The following is a 21,644-nucleotide window of genomic DNA, read 5'->3' as shown; positions in this document are numbered from 1 at the left end:
CAAGACAAATCCATTTCTTTCATAAATGTCTTCATTTCCAAATGTCACTGCTAAGTGATTTTTTTTTAAACCTAGCTAAGCTTATGCCAAAAGGGATTTCACCAAAGTTCTTATTCCCCTCAATTGTTTCCTGATTGGATGTAGCAGGGAGTTAACTGATTTCATTACACTGGATTACGCTGTACTATGTTTTATCATTTTGTTTTTAAAAAATGTATTTGTGAGGGGGAAAAAATCCAAATGTAGCAAGTACAGAATCATTGTATTATGGTGTAGAATAAGAAGTAATTACGGAGAAAAATGAAAGCTGTTCCTGCTGTTAGGAGAAATGATAAGGGAATACTGTTCCTTTTCAAAGCATGGAGTCCATTTTGATATAATTGGTTCCAGAATTATTTATGACATTAATTGCTGCATTATCGACTGGCTGTCAGCTCTTCTGGCAGTCAGTCCATCTTTCTTACCACTGCAAGCCAACTCAGCCCAAACTAGACTGACAAGCTAATTACACTCATCTCCCCCTCAATGACAAATGCTGCTCATCTGAAACCTTTCCAGAAATAGGCGCTTTTTTCTTTCCTTCGAGTGAGTTCATCCTGAGCCAGTCTTTGCTGATATCTACAGGTACAGAATGCAGCTAACTCTGCACACATGATGATTAGTTAGAACATCTCACTCGATCCAAATACCCAAACACCTTGTGCTATCAATCTGAGTGTCAGTCCATGATACATTCCTTGCTTTCAGCGGATTTTCTACTGGTTCATATCTGTCACTCAACTGTGAAGCCCGCAGCTCTCAGTCTGATGAAAATAAAATATCAGAAAAGCGCCTTTCTCGGCCAACACCATCCACTATGCCGACCCCCGCCACACACCAACCCCCACCACCACCACCGATATGCCCCCTTCTCCTTCTCCCTCCTTCTTACTTCCAGTGGACAAGGATCGAATGTGACACATACCAAACTCGGAATGTCCTGCAGCCAGCTCCATCCCCTCTGATACTGTCATCTCGAGCTACATCAGGAGCACTGGCTCAATGACAGCGTCCCTGACATCTGTCAGAAACTTTTAAATGTCTGCTCTTTTCATTAGGATGATTCTGTATCCTGGCCAGGGGAAAGATGACATTTTGTAGGGGGAGAAACTTGTTGTAGCTCCCTCATCCAACTGTCATTCCAAGTATCCTATACACATATCAAAACATGGACAAATAAACATGGTCATTTGGAAATCTATGCAGTAATGACCAAGTTTTTTTTAACATGTCAAAGCAAAATGTGCACATTTTCTCATAGGGAGCAACGCTACAAAATTTAGCGGCAGGCTATCTTTGACCTTTGTGATGTGCCGCTTCCAAAGATTGATGAGCTCAACTCATGTACACATGATTTCCTTAATTCCCCTGTCCTATTTCCATTTCAGTGGACTACTTGCCATATAGAGATTAGGAAGCAAAAAAAAATCAGAGAAGGTCATTTTGATCTCAACAGCAATGGAAATATTCAGCCAAATTAATATCTTCATGAACAATTATGAACTCAAGAAATGACAACAAAATGGTATCTTATTTATCTGGAGCCAATTGTTAACATCACTTAATTGCGGTGGATGTGTAACCCTCTGTCTCTTGTTATGGAGCCACTTCATAATTTATTAGATCCAGTTGTGACTTTTTCTCTCCCTCTTTTAATTTTTCCTTTGATTTTCTTCCCTCATTTTTTTTCTGCTCAAGCCTGATGCAGATTGTCCACAGCTGTATGGATGTACCAGCAGTCTCCATCCTGGCCCAGGTGGTAATTGCCTGTCTGCATGTCAAGTATTGACACATATTGAACTGGGCAGACTGAGACAGTTGTGGAAACCCCCACCAGAGGCCAATCCTGTTTCACCTGAAGTCGATGAGAGTATACTGCCTGTAGACATTGTTGGATAATGATCATCAGCAGCACTTGGCCAACTTTACCACTTCTTACTCCAAGAAAATGGAAGCCATGTAACTGCCTTGAGCTGAATTCACTAACTGAACACAGGCCAGGCATCAAAATCCTGATATCTTTCTTATCTGCATGGCTGAATGCCATCCCATATTTAGCCATTGCTGGGAGGGAGGGAGTGCCTGCATTGCATTGTTTAAGAAACCTAAATCCATATGAAAGGAAAATCTAATTGCACATTTCCTGTACTATTTTGTTCACCAAACATACTCAACTCAATGGCAATACTGTTACTTAGATGCATTGCCTCAAGGTAAAATTAGGCCTGGCATGCTAATACAGTAAATGGATGAAAAATAAATGGAAACATTCTTGTTCGCTATTGCTAGGAGATTTTTCAAAACATGCAAGAAAACAAAGATTTTTTTTGTAAGCAGATTCTTCAAAACAATGAACTGTGCACAAGCCAATAGCAGTTGTGCATAATAAAGGCTAATGATTAGGTGATACATTGGTCCCAATCCTTTAGAATGATTCTGTAATTTCTGGCCCTGGCAATTGCAGAGGAAATGAACCAGGATAGTGAAAGAAGAACTTTAATGATTTTTTGCATCATCTTCATCATCAAGCCCTTGCAAAGTACCAGAGTAGTCCCACAGTTGTGCCTCCACCCTGAACAATGCTTTCTTTTTAATCCACAGAATAAAAGGCTGTTAGTCTCAATTAGGTGATGGAGCCAAAACCCTTGCTCCACAAAACTGCTTTAAGCCAAAAGTTTTTTTTACTGGTCCTCTTCTCTTATTCTTGACCTTTGCTTTAAAATTTACCAAGTGTGGAGCTAACCAAACTGTTAGACTTCAGTCAATGCCTCTATGTAAATGCTTACTGTTAGTTGGATGGCATGGTGGCTCAGTGGTAAACACTGCTGCCTCACAGCACCAGTGTCTTAGGTTCAATTTCAACCTTGGGCGACTGTGTGTGGAGATTCTCCCAGTGTCTGCATGGGTTTCCTCCGGGTACTCCAGTTTCCTCCCACGGTCCAAAGGAGTGCAGGTTTGGTGGATTGGTCATGCTGAATTGCCATTCCGGGTGTGTGCAGGCTGGGTGGGTTAGCAATAGGAAATGCTTTATCGGAATTGGGTCTGGGTGGGGTGCTGTTCAGAGGCTTGGTGCAGACTCGGGCAGAATGGCCTCCTTCCTCACTGTAGGGATTCTAGTGAATTTGTGATTGCAATTTGAGGTGATTCACAGAGGCCACTCTTCCCATTGAAATCTTTGTGCAAGCTGAATTGCAATTTCCCTCCATCAACACCCCCCTCACATCATTAAATTGCAACTTCAACAGATATGTGAATTACATCTGCTAATCATACCCTGTGTGAAGCAGTTCTTTCAGAAATAACTAGTTTTTTCCTTTCCCCATTCATCCTTGCAAGGAAACACAAGAAGAACCAACTGGTACCTGGATCTGTATTATCTGTTGAGTTCTAAGAATTGCACATGGAATAGAATGGGATACATTGTTACCATGTCTCTGTGGGAAAATGCTGAGTCTCAGTTACCTCATTTTCAAAGCTGAGCAACTCATATTGGTTGGAAAACGCACCAACAGAAAGTAAGTTCTGAGGTACTGGGAAGGGGCATAGTTCAAAGGCTGATGTAATCTAAATGAAACCAACATCAAAAATATTCACATTTGGCTCAACTTGAATCAATCTGGGCTTAGACTTAAAACTGAACTTCTCAGAGTTATCACCAAATACTGAGAAAGGGCAAGTTGTTGGAGGGAATCCTGAGCAACAGGATGTACATGTATTTGGAAAGGCAAGGCTATAGGGAGAAGATGAACAGGCTGGGGCTGTTTTTCCTGGAGCGTCAGAGGCTGAGGGATGACCTTATAAAGGTTTACAAAATTATGAGGTGCATAGAATAGGGTAAATAGGCAAAGTCTTTTCCCTGGGGTCAGGGAGTCCAGAACTAGAGGGCATAGGTTTAGAGTGAGAGAGGAAAAATATAAGAGACCTAAGCGGCAACTTCTTCACACAGAGGGTGGTACGGGTATGGATTGAGCTACCAGAGGAAGTGGTGAAAGCTGGTACAATTGCAGCATTTAAGAGGCATTTGGATAGGTTTATGAATAGAAAGGGTTTGGAGGGATATGGACCAGGTGTTGGCAAGTGGGACTAGATTGAGTTGGGATATCTGGTTGGCATGGACAGGTTGGACCGAAGGGTCTGTTTCCATGCTGTACATCTCTATGACTCTATAAAATGTAAGTCACCATGAATTATTTCTTCAGTTTGTACATTTAAAATAAATGGGGACTTTTCTTTGAGAACAGTAATCCAAGAGTTTGTAGGGGAAAAGCAATATTCTACTTCATGTACTGTCCATGTATTTACAATCCTGTAACCACAGTGAAGTTTGTACATACACTCTATGGGAGGCTTGACACAGAGCTAAGAAATTGCCTTCACCAGACCAAGGAAAATCCAACAATTCAGTGAATGCTTTTATTTTGATAAGGAATCAAACAATTATTATTAAATAACAAACTGCTTTAAGTATGCTTTGCAAAGTATGGGAATGTAACTTACTGCAATGTACTTCAGGCACAGATTAATAAAGCTAAGAATTTTACTTTGTTAGCTTTTAAATCCAAACAATGTAACATAATATTCTTAGTATGTGTAATTAATACTTGTAATAATTGCACACTGTTTAGACAGACTATCTGCTTTACAGTAAATTTTACTCATCACTGTTCAATGTTTCCAATAGATCCACTGAAAAACTGCAAACTCGAGATTCTTGGAACATCATCAGTATTTAAATAAGAACACAGAAAAGGTTATGTACAGAAAATCTGTTTAGTTACTACAACAAATTTGACAAAACTACAATGTTGCACTGTGTAGAAAAACGTGTACAGTAAATGTTTGGTCAGTGTAAAATATTTAAAAATTGTCAATTGTAGAAAAACCAAACATTGCACAGTATAGACATAGTCAAACAATTAAATTCAGTGCTGAACAAGAGTATCCAAATATAATGGCATATTTTGTCAAAAACATGAGAATTTAATGTTGTCAGATTATCCAGTTGCTTCATTGTTTGCACCAAAACTGAAGTCTCTTGCAAAAAAGTCTAATCCAAACTGGGTTTTAACACAGAAAAGGATGACCTCTCTCTACCAAAAAAAATTCCCTATCATTGACAACGGCAGTAAATTGCTTATCCCACTCAAATTCAGTAGGAGACAGCAACTGTAACATTAAAAAAAAACATGGTTCAGAAATGATCTGCTAAGAAAAAAGTTGTGGGAAAGGTAGACTGATTTTCAATACATCAAAAGTCAAAGCCACACAGAAATACAAGTACAATCTATTCAGCCTGCTAGAGTTGTCAATTTTGTTCGTGAACCATCACTGATCAAAGTTAAAAAGAGAATCTCATCTAATGGAGCTGATATTTAATCTTCCCAACCTCAAAATAAGACCCATAAGGCAAAAGATAAATCAAGATTACGTCCCTGAAATAATGTTGGTCAGTCAATGGGATTTACGGTTTAATATGACTATTCATTTCATCTTGTCCATGGCCACCTATAAAATGGAACAGAATTTTCTCATTACTCAACAACAAGTCATTGTAATGAGTGCAGGAAGGGCTTAATGTGACTTTCTGGAACTTGGTGTGATGCAATAAGCATGCTCAGTTCAACCTCAGGTGTGACCTCTGCCCTCCCATGAGCAGCAGTTGTACCAGGCAATCCATCATGAGGCTCATCCTGTCAGGCATACAGCCTCAGTGCAGCTGTCTGTCATGGCGATAGAAGGGACCTGCTTAAAGGCAATCATGTCAATCTCTATGTGCCTGCTCAGACTAGACTGAAAGGTTGATCTTGACAGGCATGGCAAAGTCAGCAGAAGACACTAGCAGGCTGAGGATGTATTCTGTGTTTCTTTGTATTTGGATAAGTCTTTGGCTTTAAACACAATACATGTAAATATCTTGTATAGCAGTGAAAGCAGGCACTGTGGCAGAACTATTCTTAAAGCTGGTCATCACGGATGAATCTGTTCCCCTCTGAGTGCCTTCCATGATATATGTAGCGACATTTTGCAAAAACACCTACAAACAGATAAGGAAAATTACATTAATAAATCGTCTTTTCGTTTTTTTCAAGGAAAGCAAACATTTTTCTTTTCTAGGATGTCCATTTAACTGCACATATATTTATAAAAACCCAAAAACAGTACTATCTATGAAACCGGAATAAAGATAATCATGGAGGCAGGTAAAGGAACTCCTCTGAAGGTGAAAAACATCTTCCCAAAGCAGATTTTATCATTTTATAGTTAAGCTGAGAATAAAGTTGTTCCCTCTGACACACTAAGCACTTCAATTAGCTGGCCTGTCACACCACACCATGGAAAGACACAACGCCTTTAGATAAGGTTATCTGAAGGAACAGTGCGAGTAGATAAAATCTGATGGTCAGGGAACTGGGCGACACTGAGGCTTTGAACATTCCTTTTCAACTCGGATGAGATAAAAAGGCATTTTGTTGATGCCTATTTCATTTACAAAGTGCAAATCAGTTGAGGAGCCTCAATTAATCTTCCTGGACGCAAGTTTACATGGGATAAATGCAACAAAGATTAAGCAATCAGAAAGATAGAATGGATACACTGATGGGCTTTGGAAAATTCACTTTCAACGTCAGGTTTACTGACTGATATGGGGCACCCAGCTGCAACTTTGAATTTCATCCAAATGTGGGGGGGTGGAGAAGCAGGGGGATGAAGGCGCCCTTAATCAGGAAGAAAAAAAGTCAGTATATCATTATTATAATAAGCACTAAGTATGATGTCAAAAAGCTCAGATATAAAATACTGCTCTCTGTCTTACTTTGGCGCCTCACCAGTGTGACCATTGTTCAGTTGAACCTCAATACTGTGCTAATAGGTCTTCTTGACTGCGGAAGTGACATAGTCAAGGCCTATCCTGGCCCCATTCAACATCTCCACATGACCTGCAGAAAGAACTTTGACTGATTTTCCTTTTCTCTATTCAGTAGTTGTGAGGCCAATTGTAACACCTCACCTAAGGCCAATTAAGTGTACTACAGGCTAATTCTTTTCGGCTGTGAAAAGCAATTCATGATGTGCATAAAATCTTTATTTTGAACCAACTTATCTTGATAGCATACTACAGCAACGTGACTTTAAAAAGGGCGTGTCGCCACAACTTCGACACAAGGCGAAGCAATCGCAATGTTTTCATCTTAAAAAGCATAATTTAATTCAACTTGCACAATTAGCTCATTCTGTAGTATAAATGCAAACTGCGTTGGGGGCTACTGGCTAATGGACAAGAACGGCAGTGTTATGGCTCACCAGTCATACATCTGACATTACTTATGGTTATCTTAGCTCCAAACCAAGTGCCACAGTGTGTCCTCTTTTCACATTGGGATGCATACATTTTGACATCAGGATAAGAAGGTGCAGAATAACTCATTAACGATGAGAGAAGAACAAATAACCTCTTAACAAATGATCGTTAACATGAGGGAGGCACTCAGGGCCCTTAAAGATTTTAAGTGGAATCTTGATCTTTAATTAGAATATATTGTCATGTTTCATAAAACTTGATTTACTTTTCATTGCAGATCACTTTGAATTTTTTTAGCAGTATTGGAATAAGTCTTTTGCCCCTTAGATGCTGGGAAAAGCTGATTTCAAGAGAAGATCATCACAGACTCATAGAGACATACAGCATGGAAACAGACCCTTCGGTCCAACTAGTCCATGCCAACCAGATATTTCAACCTAATCTAGTCCCATTTGCCAGCACTTGGCCCATATCCTCACTCATGAAGATTTCCAGAAGAGACTGATAGTGCTGTTTAATTATCCATAAGGCTAAGGATGGAGCTAGCATCTTTGAAAGAGGAATATATGGGGAAAATAACATTTTGAGAGATGCTTGGTGCTATCACGGTGATCTCAAGAGGAAACAGAACCAATGTGACACAATATGTCAACTGCACAAAAAAGTAATTTTATTTGGCACCCAAATGTAACACATGAAATAGGATAATTTTGTGCAATGTAATGTCTTCTGATTGTTTCATTAGTTTAGCCCCATCTTGGTAAAATTTATTGATTCATTACATAAAGAAATTGTAAGGTAGGCTTTTGTTAACAATTTGGAGATAGGTTTGATCTTACTCTTTGCTCCTTCCACAGCGTGTAGAATCGTTGACAAGAAAATGCATCGAGATCCCCAATTGTACTGATAACAGCCATTGCATCCAACAAAGTCGCTGGCCAAACTCATAGAATGACAGTAAGCAACAGAGTGGGCCCTTGCCATTTGAACTATGACCCAGAATGTCAGCCAGACAGGCAGTTTCAGCTGGAGCACAGATACTGACAGAGGCTACATGATTTGAATGGGACTTGAACTCACAACTGCAGGAATATCTGGCCAATGCTTAACACTTCATGCCTTCAGGCTACTCCATAAGTTCTTCCCAGAAACAATTTTGGCTTCTGCCCTTTACACGCTAGATTTATCATGCTCTTCTCCAGCCCACCAACCTTCTCACCCCATCATCAAAATAAAATAAATGAAGTGACTTGTTAAGAACATGTTTTTGGAGGCTATGTTAACAGTCAGTGATTGCAATCTGCTGGTGTTACTGATGGATTAGAAACAGGACTGTTAGCAGACATCCTGGTGAAAGAGCCACTTGATGAATGCAAGAGACTGCAGCTAGGTGTCAGCGCTTAGAATATGAAGCAAGGACATGTGGTATTAATATTGTCAATGATCTCAAGACAGGAAAACAGATCCCATATTCTCCGTCAGTTTTAAATAGATATCAAGTGCATTAATGACAAAAGACCAGGCTTCAAACAAAGGAGCTGAGTGATGATGTGCTGAGTGCACTCTGCGCTGGCAATAACGTGATCTGAAAAGACATTGTCAGTTGTGGAGACAGGCCCAGAATTGTGAGCAGTGACAGAAAACAGAGATGAGGAGAAAGATACTGGTACCATATTAGTGCCAACCCTATTTGAACACTGTCGGCACTCCTAACTGAATCTGACATCATCGCCTATCACTTGCAGTATTCTCTGCTGCTCCTCCGCCTAGTTTTCCCCAGACATCATTACAAACTGTAGTCAAGTTTTATGTTACCAGCGGTTGTTCTGTCAGGGAGGTTGGGGCTCAGAGGCCTAAGGATAACCTCAGTCATTCTACATTGTGAGCTTGTAACAATGGGACACTCATTTTTTCTGAAAACTCTTGCTACTTGAGGTGCTCTGTACAGCAACGTGTGAGCAGCTGTCACCTTGAATAAAAGGTTCGAATATTAAAGAAAGTGAATTTCTGGATGTATCATAAAGCAGTCGAACTGTCTGGCAGCAGGAAATAAATTCCAGCTGCTGCTGTTCGCCTGGGGATAAAGGTGCTCAAACTAGTGACAGTAAAAGTCAGCTGAAATTTCTGAACTCCTGGGGTCTGAAACTGTTTAATTTTTTTTAAAAGGGTTGGCTTTGCAGAGAAACCGCAGTCAGCAATGCAGCTGCGATTTGACAGCAAATCATATTTTACAGCTTTCATGTGTACCTGATAAAACTGCATTTCAAAGGGGCAATAAAAAGAAATACTCATTTAAAATAGGAAGTTCAGGCATCATTCAAATAAAGGAACAATTTGCTTTATGAAAGGAAGCGTTGCAACTTAATAGTTAAACTTTAACTATACAAAGTGCCGGAGAAATTGTTCAAAAGGGTAAGAGATTTGGGAGGTGGGGTGCATGAGGAAGACTGTTTATTCAGCAAGTGGTAATGAGCTGGAACACACTGCCTACAAGGGTGGTGGAAGCAAAAACAATCAACTTCTAAAAGGAAATTGAATAGTCACATAAAGGAAATTAACCTGCAGGGATATGAGGAACGAGCAGGGAGGTGGGACTGACTAGATTGTTCTGAGGAGCACCAGTAGGGACGTGATGGATAAATGTCCTCCTTTTGAACGGCAAAAGACTTCACCTTGTGACTTGAACAATAAAGAGAGGTAAAATATAATGGCCCTAGAAAATGTGTAAAATATTCAAATGGTTAATATATCCCAATATTCTAACTCATGCCAAATCTACTTCTTTATCATTGCCAGATATTGTTTTCTGAAAATGCTTTCCAGGGTGAGGTCCATCCAGGAAGAATGGTTAATTACATTCAAGAGTCCCATTATCACTAGATGATGACATCACAGTGTGTGGTATACAAGACACTCTGGGGTTATCAGCAGTTTATGTTTCTGTTCCCTTCCTGGAAATGCTTGCAAGATAATAATCAACAATGAGAAGCTGTCTTTTTCATTTCAGCAGTAATACAACAGTTCCTTTCTACCTTCCTTGAAATCTTGCCCCTTTCCTCCTGGACTTTGATGGATAAACTAAGATTCATAACGCACCGGACACCTAGCACTTTTTAAAAGGTCCCTTGTCAGTTGGATCAACAGGAAAATGGGAGGACTGGAGATCAGAGTTGAAAAGTGTGGTGCTGGAAAAGCACAGCAGGAGATGCAGCATCTGAGGAGCAGGAGAATCAACATTTCAGGCAAAATCCATTCCTAATGAAGGGCTTATGCCTGAAGCATTGATCCTCCTGCTCCTTGGCTGCTGCCTGACCTGCAGTGCTATTCCAGCGCCACATTCTTCGAGTTGGACCAACAAGTGAATTCAACATGGGCACCATATGAACTAAGCCTACCCTGCTCTCGACATTTTCACAATTATCAGATCACAACCAGGTTGGGAGACTCTGGAGTTTCTTCCTTCCTCCAAAAGTCGCACCTTTGTCCTTGCAGAATTCAGAATGTACCTTCTGAATCTATTTCTTATTGTCAAAACGGGTAGTGTTGTTCCACAATGAATCTGTTGCATCAGTTAGACTTCCAAAGAAACCTTGGAAAGGCTGCCTCAGCCGATATTTAAAGTATTTATGGCAGATTCATATGGTACAAAATGATCTCTGCATTAGAAAATGGCTTCTTTAAGCTGGAGAACTTGCAAGAACTGAATGTTAGGAAATTTATATAAGAACCAGTCTCTTTGTATTAAAAGCAACATTTTTTTGGTACCTGAATCTTCTTTTTTTCACCTTTCAGTTGTCCATTTCCAAAATGTAAAAGTAATTTTCTGGATTATTGTGCTGCAACAACTGAACCCTGTCATTCTCGATTCAAGTTATGATAACATGCCCATCCATTTACTTGTACGTTCCTCACCATGCCTCACTCTGGCAGGTTTGCACAGTTTGATATTGTACATATGGTTGCATTTTGTCTAAAATCCTTTTCAAATTAGTGATGCAAAAATGCGTTTTGGATGGAAATGAAAGGCATTGGCAAACATTTTAATCTCAGCAATGAATCATTTGATGTTGCTGCATTGGTTGTTTGAGCGTTTGTGATGGGAAATCGTTTACAAGTATGATTGATTATAATTCCAGAGAATGAAAAGGATCATTAGGCCAAAGATGCTAATTTACTCCCAGGCTTCTCATATTCAATTTTCAGAGTTCAACTCAGTATTGAAGTAATCTTGGAATAGAGAAAAAAAATTAGTTAAATGGTGAGTTATGCATTTGGACAATGTAATACAACATGTGCATCACACATGTTTTGGTTATTCCCCAACATCCAGCCATTCTGGGTTATAATCCAAATTGACCATCACAACTTCTCTCACTATTAGGTTTGCCAGCTCTGATTCGATGAAGCCCCAGAGGTTTAATCACATGACATGGTGTCTCCAATGCTCTGTACATATGATCCTGCTATTGGTCTCCCAGCTTATCAGTCTCTGCTTTCCAACTGCAATTGGAAAGCAAACAGACTTGCAATTGATGATGCCTGTCAGTCAAAGGGCTTTTCTATCCCCACTGCAATACTTTTAGAACTAATCAATGTTCAAAGAAAATGGGGGAAAAAAGACTCAGAATTTTTCTGGTTTTCTCCAGACTTCCCAGTAAGCAAAGGTCCAGAAATTATTTTTTTGTTTCCTGGAGACCTTCAGACAATCCTGGAGGACTACCAAACCTATTTTCTATTACACATGTTCCATTCCTTGTCACAGGTGAATACAAGTCCTCGGTAGATTGGCAGTTGTAAGAAGAAGCATGTCCTCACTATGTCACAACTACTGTGTGGCTGAACATCTATGGGATATATGCAAATTGGAATGTGCGATGTATTGTCTTAATTTACGCCTGGAGTGAATGCTGGGTGATCTGTGTTCCCTTGTTTCAGCCTTACTCAATCAAGCTTGGCTCTTCAATGCTCGACCTGTATTCTAGGAAATGATAGTACGTTTGAGGGGAGCTAACAAAAGTAAAAAAAAGCAAAAGAACTGTGGATGCTAGAAATCAGAAACAGAAACTGAAATTGCTGGAAAATCTCAGCAGGTCTGGCAGTAACTCAGAATTTATTGTAACTATGAAAACTTTTCTTTAATGCATGGTCTAAGGAGTAAATGATAGATGAAGATCGAGCCTAAAGACAGAGAAGAACAGTTGGAGTGGGTAACAGTCAGCTGAGGAGGATGATCAGATGCAAATGGGGACCATTAGTGGCAGGCAATGGGTTGTGTGAAATAGCAGACCATGCAATAAGAAGGCCTGGTGTGTGGGGGTTGGGGTAAGGACATGGAAGGTGCCTCAAGCCTTTACATTGTTGCACTGATATGGAGGCCAGAAGCTGGAGAGTTCACAAACAGAAAATGAGATGCAGTTCTTCCAGTCTGTGCTGAGGTTCACTGGAGCACCGCAGCAAGCCTGAGACAGAGATGTTGGCCATGGAACACAGTGGGGTGTAGAGTGACAAGCAACTGAAAACTCAGGATCCTTTTTGCTGGCAGAACATACATGTTCTGTGAAGTGGTCACCCAGTCTATGCTTCATTTCCCCAACAGAACAACATAACTAATAAAACTAACAAAAACAGTCCATCTGAAGCAAGGCAGCGTGCAAAGCACACAACAACGCAGGAATGACATTTCATTGTACTGTGTAACTTTAGTTTGCAAAATAAAATTACATTGAAACCTAAAATGCTTTATAAATGTGTGAGATATAATAGTTTTTGAGTCTGCCAATAAAATGCAGTTTACATACATTACCAGTTTACACATAACACTTTGGCACACTGCTCATTTGGAATCACATGTACCCTGTCTTTCCTACCAATGTTCACTCACTGGTGAAAGAAAAGTCCTCTCCTGAAGAGGCTGACTCTGATTCTGTCTCTTTGGTAGTAACTCTGTGGGTACCAACCAACCTTTGACACCTTGTCCACATAACTTGTATTTGTTATCATGTGCTTTGAAGGTCCATGCCAGCAGATTATTTGACTGTGGAAGGCATCAATCCACAACATTCCCAGTGGGCAACTTGAATACTAGTGAGAGTGGGGAGCCCTGGTCCACTCTTAACCTGAGGTGCCTTGACCAAGACTAACCCTTTTGTTCATATCAAATTCAAGACAGACAGAGATCCAAGATTGTGTTACATTCATAGTCCCAGTTGTGTTAGCAAGTTATGACAAGTTTTTTCACAGGTGGGAGCCTTTCAGTAACACACCGCTCTGAGGTTTGTTCTATTAGCTTTTGAAAACTGCAACGAGTCTCATGATTCAGAACAGAAATTTTAAAAATCTGAAATAATATGAACAGGCTTTTGTAGGTTTGGGTTATTTTTTAAAAAAAGTCGATTCCAACAAAAGGCATACTGTCTCCATAAACTGTTGCTTCACCAACTGTCATAACCAATAATTGATAGAGACCAAAGACGTATTCACTGCCAGTGCCAACTTGTTTAGTTACATGTCTTGAGTGGATAAATTGAAAATGACACTAAGAGAAATGTGCTATAAATGCATTTTCTTAATATGAAACCTTTATGCTTTTATTGTATTTATTTTTGTTAACTTTGATAACTTACAACTTAACAAACCAAAATTAGGTACAGATGATGCCTATTATAAATGTAAAGACTGTCAGTTTCTATTTCCAGCCCTTAATGTTCACTGAGGAGATTTAATCGCCTGCAATCTGATCTGGAAAAGTTGACATTCACATTTTCTTTTCCACATGTCCAACGCAGCACAACAGAAACAGCACAGATCAGTACAAGGGCAGACTGTGAATTATAGGCACGCATGTGTGCTCTGAAAAAAAGTTTGCATCTCAAGCTTTCAATGTAACTTATTCATTATGATGAGGTCCAGCTTTATCCGAAATACACACGAGAGGCAGCAGTGCCTCATAACTGGAAATCTCAGGCCTCCTATTCTTAAAATCCGTTGCTAGAAAATTGAGAAGCACTCAAAGTCCGTGGGAACAGAACGATGAGCTGACACACAATAACAAACCATATTGTGTCAAGCGTACAGTCATCGAGATCCTCTTGGCCGCAAGTATATTACCTTATACAGACATGGCTGACATATATTTAAACCCCTATACACATTAAGAACCCATTAGTCTGACAGATTAAAAGTTATCTTGAAGCTAATGTTTCCATTATGTACAATTTGGCAGTGGAACAATCAACACTTTGTTCCTCATATGTCATACTTTGTTTAAAAAAAAAGGGAGTGTATCTCCACATCCTTGAATGACATTGACATGCTCTGCTTTGATGTGGGCATGTGCTGTCTTCAGATTTGCTACTGGTGGCGAATGATTATTCTGCTGTAGTGATGATGGAAACAGTTTTGCAGGGGACGGTAGTGGGAGGAGGGAAAGGAAGAAGAGAAAATCAGTTAAGACACAATTTCTACTGGTGAAATATTGCTGCTCTTGAGGTTACTGAGGCCTTCTGTTTAACTAGAACCTTCAGGAAAAAACAAATTAATCAACAGTGCACTGAAGTAGGTTTAATGATTGTATTCTGCATACAATCAGCTTTTCCCATTCCCGAGCCATCAATATGTCAAGGAAAGACATATCCAAAGGATGTAGCTCTTAACATCAAGGTTATCTGTTCTCCGCAAGACTCTCCTTCCTTACTGCCCCAGTACTTTTACATGGGCTGCATTTAACATTTTCATCAACATGGCAATCAATCACGGTAATAATGCAGTGCAAAAAAAAAATCAATTAACAATGCAATTAAACATTCCTTATTATCTGAAAGGGCTGAAATAATACCTGTAGGAAAAAGATAGACTCGCAGAGTGCAGACATCCATAACCACATGTAAGACTGAATTATGGAGTTAAGCAGAGATAGGCGTGGAGCAATGGTGCTATTTTAGACTGGACATAGCTCATCCACACTGTTTATCAGTCTACACCAACATTAGGTTTCATAGTTACCATTCACCCTGCAGTTACTTCAGAAATCTATGGCAAATTTAACAATATGTCATATCAAAGTGCAGTAAAGGTTAAATTTAGGTTACCAAAATGAAATAATCAGTTCAGGCTGCATAGAGTATAGAAAGGAGAAAATACTAATACGCACCAACAAAAATATAGACAATTTTGCTTCATTAGGTTAACTAACTGAAGGCAGAACCAATTAGTTGTTATATTGTTTAGATTCTTGCTTCCTTACTGACTATTTGATATGGCAGCCATCTCCCCGAGACATGTATTGCTAACTTAAATCCAGAACCTTCAAAGTTAAACTGACATTTGTTCTCTTCCAGTAAAAAATATTTAGTCCATTAAACATAAATACCTGTCATTATGATACATGTACTGAGTACAAGTCTCCAGTTTTCCTCTAATGTTTATTACATCCAAACAACTGCAGTGCCTGCATGTTTTCAACTTTAGTGTATTGATTAAACTTTTAAATGCCTGCCATATAACCTAGGGACATCAAAAAGATTAATTTGCGTCAATGTTCATCTGTAATTCATTAGCCATTTATACTCTACAACCACATGGACTATCAAGAAAATGCATGCCATTTTTCACTGTAGCAAATGCTTGGAAGCAAATCTTGGCAGTTCCACTGCATAAAATTAGGACACAGGGGCCTGTCCACTTACAGTGCAGTATTATACATTGCCAAAGAGCAACTAATTAAATGAGCAGTGCATACACAAAAATGTGAAACAGCATTCACTTCCTATAATATGCAATAAACAGCAACATAAATTGCTTGTTACTGGGAGCCGAACAATTTAAGGATTTTTGCAGCTGAGGTAACCAATTAATCTACAATGTAAATGGGTGCCCTCATATAAAAATTATTTTAGAAGCACCATGATATTAATCAGTAACACGTGCTCAGTCTCACAAAGAAAGTCTTGGACAGTCTGCTTATTTTACTTAAAGCGCTGATTTGTTTTTTGTTAGATAAACAGTAGCAATGAGGCAAAACACATTTAATATTTGTTGCAACTAAGTTACTGATCAAAGCCTAAAATTAATTGTCCTTGCAATGTTTAAGTGTGCAGGTTATATTCTGCAAATAATGGCCACTGTACTAGCAAACACATTTGTTTATACGGTAGTTTTAGTTTACACCATGGGTGTTGTAAAAATGTGATCAACATCACTTTGGAAACGAATATGTTGGGCCTGTTTGTCAAGTATTCATTGATATTATTTGCATCAACAAACAAAGCTGTTACAAGCAATATAACACTAACTTCAGATTTCTTTATACGTTATCAACATGGGTTGAGTGTATTTGAATTAAATTCCTGTTCTTACACTATGTACTTATTGTGTTTTGAAAATATTATATTAAAGCAAATATTCTTAATCTTAAACCAAAAATTGACTAAAATTTGTCAAATAAATAACTGTGTTGAAACCAGTACTAAATTATGCAAGTATTCACAGAGATGGAAACAAATATTGTATCGTGCAATTTAGTGTGGTAGGATGGTGTCATAAATACAGATATACCATAGTAAGAATGCAGGTCAAATGAAATCCTGACACGTTATGCAATCTATTATTACATACACAGCTAGTGAGATTGTATCATTTGCATCATAAAATGTCTAAGAAATGGTGGTTAATCAATAACAAAAATCAATATTGAGTTACAATTTCTTCACAAAAATCTGTAATGGTTGTACACTTTAGACCCATTAATTACTGAATATAGTGACTGTTTGACATCCTATCATGAATCTGCAACACTAATAGTGACATATTTTTCATTACAGTCAGTGGCCTCTGGACTTTGAATGACCACAGCAGTGTCACTGTCTAAAAGTAGTCTGTAATTACTTGAAGGGTTGTGGTGTTTCCCCCACACCAACTCCCCTCCAATTTCACATTATAGCCAGCTCTCAATCTATTAGACAAACTGAAAATAAAATAAATATGGGCCAGATGTCAATAATTGTGCATCGAAAATCTGTAATGCAGCATGTGGATGACCATTTTCATTTTATTTTTAATAGTCAATGCATTATTGTAACTCAATTTATCATTTCTGAAAAGATATGCAGGGATGGCATTGGTTGCTGCTTCAGGATCTATTCATTGCTTTGAATTAACCTGTCCTCTTTCCTGTTTGAATGGATCTGCACGGAGTTTTGTTGTTCAAGGTTAAGGTATGGATGTCTAGAGAAAGTGAGGACTGCAAATGTTGGAGATCAGAGTCAAGAGTGTGGCGTTGGAAACGCACAGCAGGTCAGGCAGCATCCGAAATGCATGAGAATCCACATTTTGGGCAGAAGCCCTTCATGAGGAAGCTGCCTGACTGGCTGTGCTTTTCCAGTACCCTCGACTAGAAACAAATCCGGCATAGCAGTGGGGATGGGGGATGTGGTCGATGGGGGCGGGGGGAGCTGTTAAGGTTCAGACATTTGGAAGAAGGTATTTTTCTAATATCCTGCAAAGGAAGTTTGTCTATTGTTGGAGCCATTACTGCTCACAACCCAGTGTTTTATGGGTAATCTTGGAAGATCGGGGTTGATTTGGTCTGGAAAGGGATCTATCTGGTGGCAGAAATCCTGTTAAAAGAGTGACCTTCATTCAAATGTTTATGACTGTTTACAAGATTACAAAATAAAAGGTCAGAAGCAATGCTCCTCTCTCAAATACTCTGAGTAACTATGAGCAGGTACCACTCTTCATTCCATTGCAACTCCCACATGAACCCTGCTTTTACTGTCAATCATTGCAGAGCCTTTCCAACCACCAGCTGCTAAACCTTTACTCTCTCCGGTCTCCAGGTTCCTTTCACCTCCACACAACCTCTCCTCCAGAAGTACGCGGACCCATGAGGACAAGGAGACTGAGACTTCATCTGCTGGCCCTTGCATCCCACCCTACCCCCCAGCCATAACCAGCCCCAATACTAACACCTTGGGGGGAGCCTTTGGGATGCAGAATGAATACACATAAACTGGTGAATGCCTCTCAGTAACAGCCCTGCAACCAGACAAAGAAAGAAATAGCCCAGGCCATTGATACTGCTAGAGACTGGGCAGGAGATGACTCTTTCATGTTGGCAATGAGGAATTTCATCTATATGCTCAGGGAGGAGCAGGAGCAGCAGACGTGTACGTGGGACACATGGACCTTATTACTCAGAGGCTGAAGCAGTGCAGTGACTCCTGCGACTGTCTGTCTATCGCCACGTTCAGGTTGGTGGCCGCCCTGGACAGTCAGGTCAAGTAACCCCAGGGGTTGCTAGAGAAATGCATTCACCTCTCCATTGGCCCAGCCCTCAGAATTGAAGGTCTGGTGACAAACAGCCAGGGGATTTTGACCTCGGTCCAGGTGCCCCATCCTCACAAGGAGGCAGAGTGAGGCCAGGAGGCATGAAGACAATGATAGAACAACACGGACAGGCTCCTCTGCAGAGATCACTGGACTCTCCATTTCCTTAACATCCTGTCTGAATGCCTAAGACCCTTGGGAACTGAAGTCTCTGGCAAGATGACCCTGAGTATGTCTGGCCCATCTAGACAAGTTCCCTCCAGGGGTCACTTGCACCAAACCTCCAGGTAGCAATGTGCTCAACAGTTTGGCAGGCTCCCTCCACCCCAGCTGCAGAACCAGTGAATATACCAGGATATAGTGGAAAGGAGAGAAAAACTAAAACATACTGAGGGCACTATTCTTGGCATGGGTGAAAGTGATTTGTACATCGCTGTCTGTTTATGCATAAACATCTTAATTATAACTTACATTCGAATGTAAGTCACTCTATGTAGGCCCTAAATGCAGTTCCACATCATTTGACAGCGTTTCATGGATGGGGGTTCTGCACTGAGTACCCACTGCACCTTCAAGAAACTGGGGAATAACGTGTACACACTGTATTGGGTCATTCTCCCTTGGGGAATAACATGAACACACAGCACTGGGTCATTCCCCACTGGGGAATAACGTGTACACACAGCATTGTGTCATTCCCCATTGGGGAATAATGTGTAGACACAGCATTGTGTCATTCCCAACTGGGGAATAATGTACACACACAGCATTGGGAAGTTCTCCATTGGAGAATAACGTGTGTACACAGCATTGGATCATTCCCCGCTGGGGAATAATGTGTACACACAGCACTGGGTAGTTCTCCACTGGGGATTAACATGTACACACAAGCATTGGGTCATTCCCCACTGGGGAATAACGTATACACAAAGCGTTGGGTAGTTCTCCATTGGGGACTAACATGTACACATAGCATTGTGTCATACCCACTGGGGAATAACATGCACACACAGCACTGGGGAGTTCCCCACTGGGGAATAACGTGTACACACAACATTGGGTCATTCCCCACTGGGGAATAACGTGCACACACAGCGTTGGGTAATTCTCCACTGGGGAATAACGTGTGTACACAGCATTGCATCATTCCCCACTAGAAAATAATGTGTACACACAGCACTGGGTAGTTCTCCACTGGGGAATAAGATGTACACACAGCATTGGGTCATTCCCCACTGGGGAATAACGTATACACAAAGCATTGGGTAGTTCGCCACTGGGAATAATGTGTACACACAGCATTGTGTCCTACCCCACTGGGGAATAATGTGTACACACAGTGTTGGGTCATTCCCCACTGGGGAATAACATGCACACACAGCACTGGGGAGTTCCCCACTGGGGAATAACGTGTACACACAACATTGGGTCATTTCCCACTGGGGAATAACGTGTGCACACAGCACTGGGTAGTTCTCCACTGGGGATTAATGTGTACACACAGAATTGGATCATTCCCCACTGGGGGATAACATGTACACACAGCACTGGGTAGGTCTCCACTGGAGAATAACGTGTATGCACAGCATTGTCTCATTCCCCACTGAGGAATAATATGTACACACAGCACTGGGTCATTCCCCACTGAGGAATAATGTGTACACACAGCACTGGATCATTCCCTGCTGGGGAATAACATGTATACACAGCATTGTGTCATTCCCCATTGGGGAATAACGTGTACACACAGCATTGTGTCATTCCCCACTGGGGAATAATGTGCACACACAGCATTGGGTAGTTCTCCATTGGGGAATAACATCTGTACACAGCATTGGATCATTCCCCACTGGGGAATAACATGCACACACAGCAGTGGGAAGTTCCCCACTGGGAAATAACGTGTACACACAACATTGGGTCATTCCCCACTGGGGAATAACGTGTACACACAGCACTGGGTAGTTCTCCACTGGGGATTAACGTGTACACACAGAATTGGATCATTCCCCACTGGGGGATAACATGTACACACAGCACTGGGTAGGTCTCCACTGGGGAATAACGTGTATGCACAGCATTGTCTCATTCCCCACTGAGGAATAATATGTACACACAGCACTGGGTCATTCCCCACTGGGGAATAACGTGTACACACAGCACTGGATCATTCCCCACTGGGAATAACATGTATACACAGCATTGTGTCATTCCCCATTGGGGAATAACGTGTACACACAGCATTGTGTCATTCCCCACTGGGGAATAACGTGTACACACAGCATTGGGTAATTCTCCACTGGGGAATAACCTGTGTACACAGCATTGGATCATTCCCTGCTGGAGAACAATGTGTACGCACAGCACTGAGTAGTTCTCCACTGGGGAATAACATGTACACACAGTATTGGGTTATTCCACACTGGGGAATAACGTATACACAAAGCTTTGGGTAGTTCTCCACTGGAGAATAACGTGTACACACAGCATTGTGTCATACCCCACTGGGGAATAATGTGTACACATAGTATTGGGTCATTCCCCACTGGAGAATAATGCGTACACACAGTATTGGGTCATTCCCCACTGGGGAATAACATGCACACACAGCACTGGGGAGTTCCCCACTGGGGAATAACATGTATGCACAGCATTGTCTCATTCCCCACTGGGGAATAACATGTACACACAGCATTGAATCACTCTCCACTGGGGAATAACATGCACACACAGTGTTGGGTCATTCCCCACTGGGGAATAACGTGTACACAAAGCACTGGGTAGTTCCTCACTGGGGAATAATGTGTACACACAACAATAGGTCATTCCCCATTGGGGAATAACATGTACACATAACATTGGGTCATTCCCCATTGGGGAATAACATGTACACATAACATTGGGTCATTCCCCATTGGGAATAACATGTACACATAACATTGGGTCATTCCCCACTGGGGAATAGCATGCACACACAGCA

General features: G+C 40.7%; 1 protein-coding gene across 1 annotated transcript in view; it reads right to left on the bottom strand.

The window, feature by feature from the left end:
* Positions 1-4,438: 4,438 nt before the first annotated feature.
* lrmda (leucine rich melanocyte differentiation associated) overlaps positions 4,439-21,644 on the bottom strand; it is a 900,271-nt gene continuing 883,065 nt past the window's right edge. The window contains exon 7 of the mRNA XM_060853978.1: positions 4,439-6,073. Within this exon, the coding sequence (XP_060709961.1) occupies positions 5,994-6,073 (80 nt within the window). The 3' untranslated portion in view covers positions 4,439-5,993. The remainder of the gene's footprint in view (positions 6,074-21,644) is intronic.

The sequence above is a fragment of the Hemiscyllium ocellatum genome, chromosome 43 (genome assembly GCF_020745735.1).
Source record: "Hemiscyllium ocellatum isolate sHemOce1 chromosome 43, sHemOce1.pat.X.cur, whole genome shotgun sequence".
Taxonomy (NCBI): Eukaryota; Metazoa; Chordata; class Chondrichthyes; order Orectolobiformes; family Hemiscylliidae; genus Hemiscyllium; species Hemiscyllium ocellatum.
This window is presented reverse-complemented; position numbering and strand designations above follow the sequence as displayed.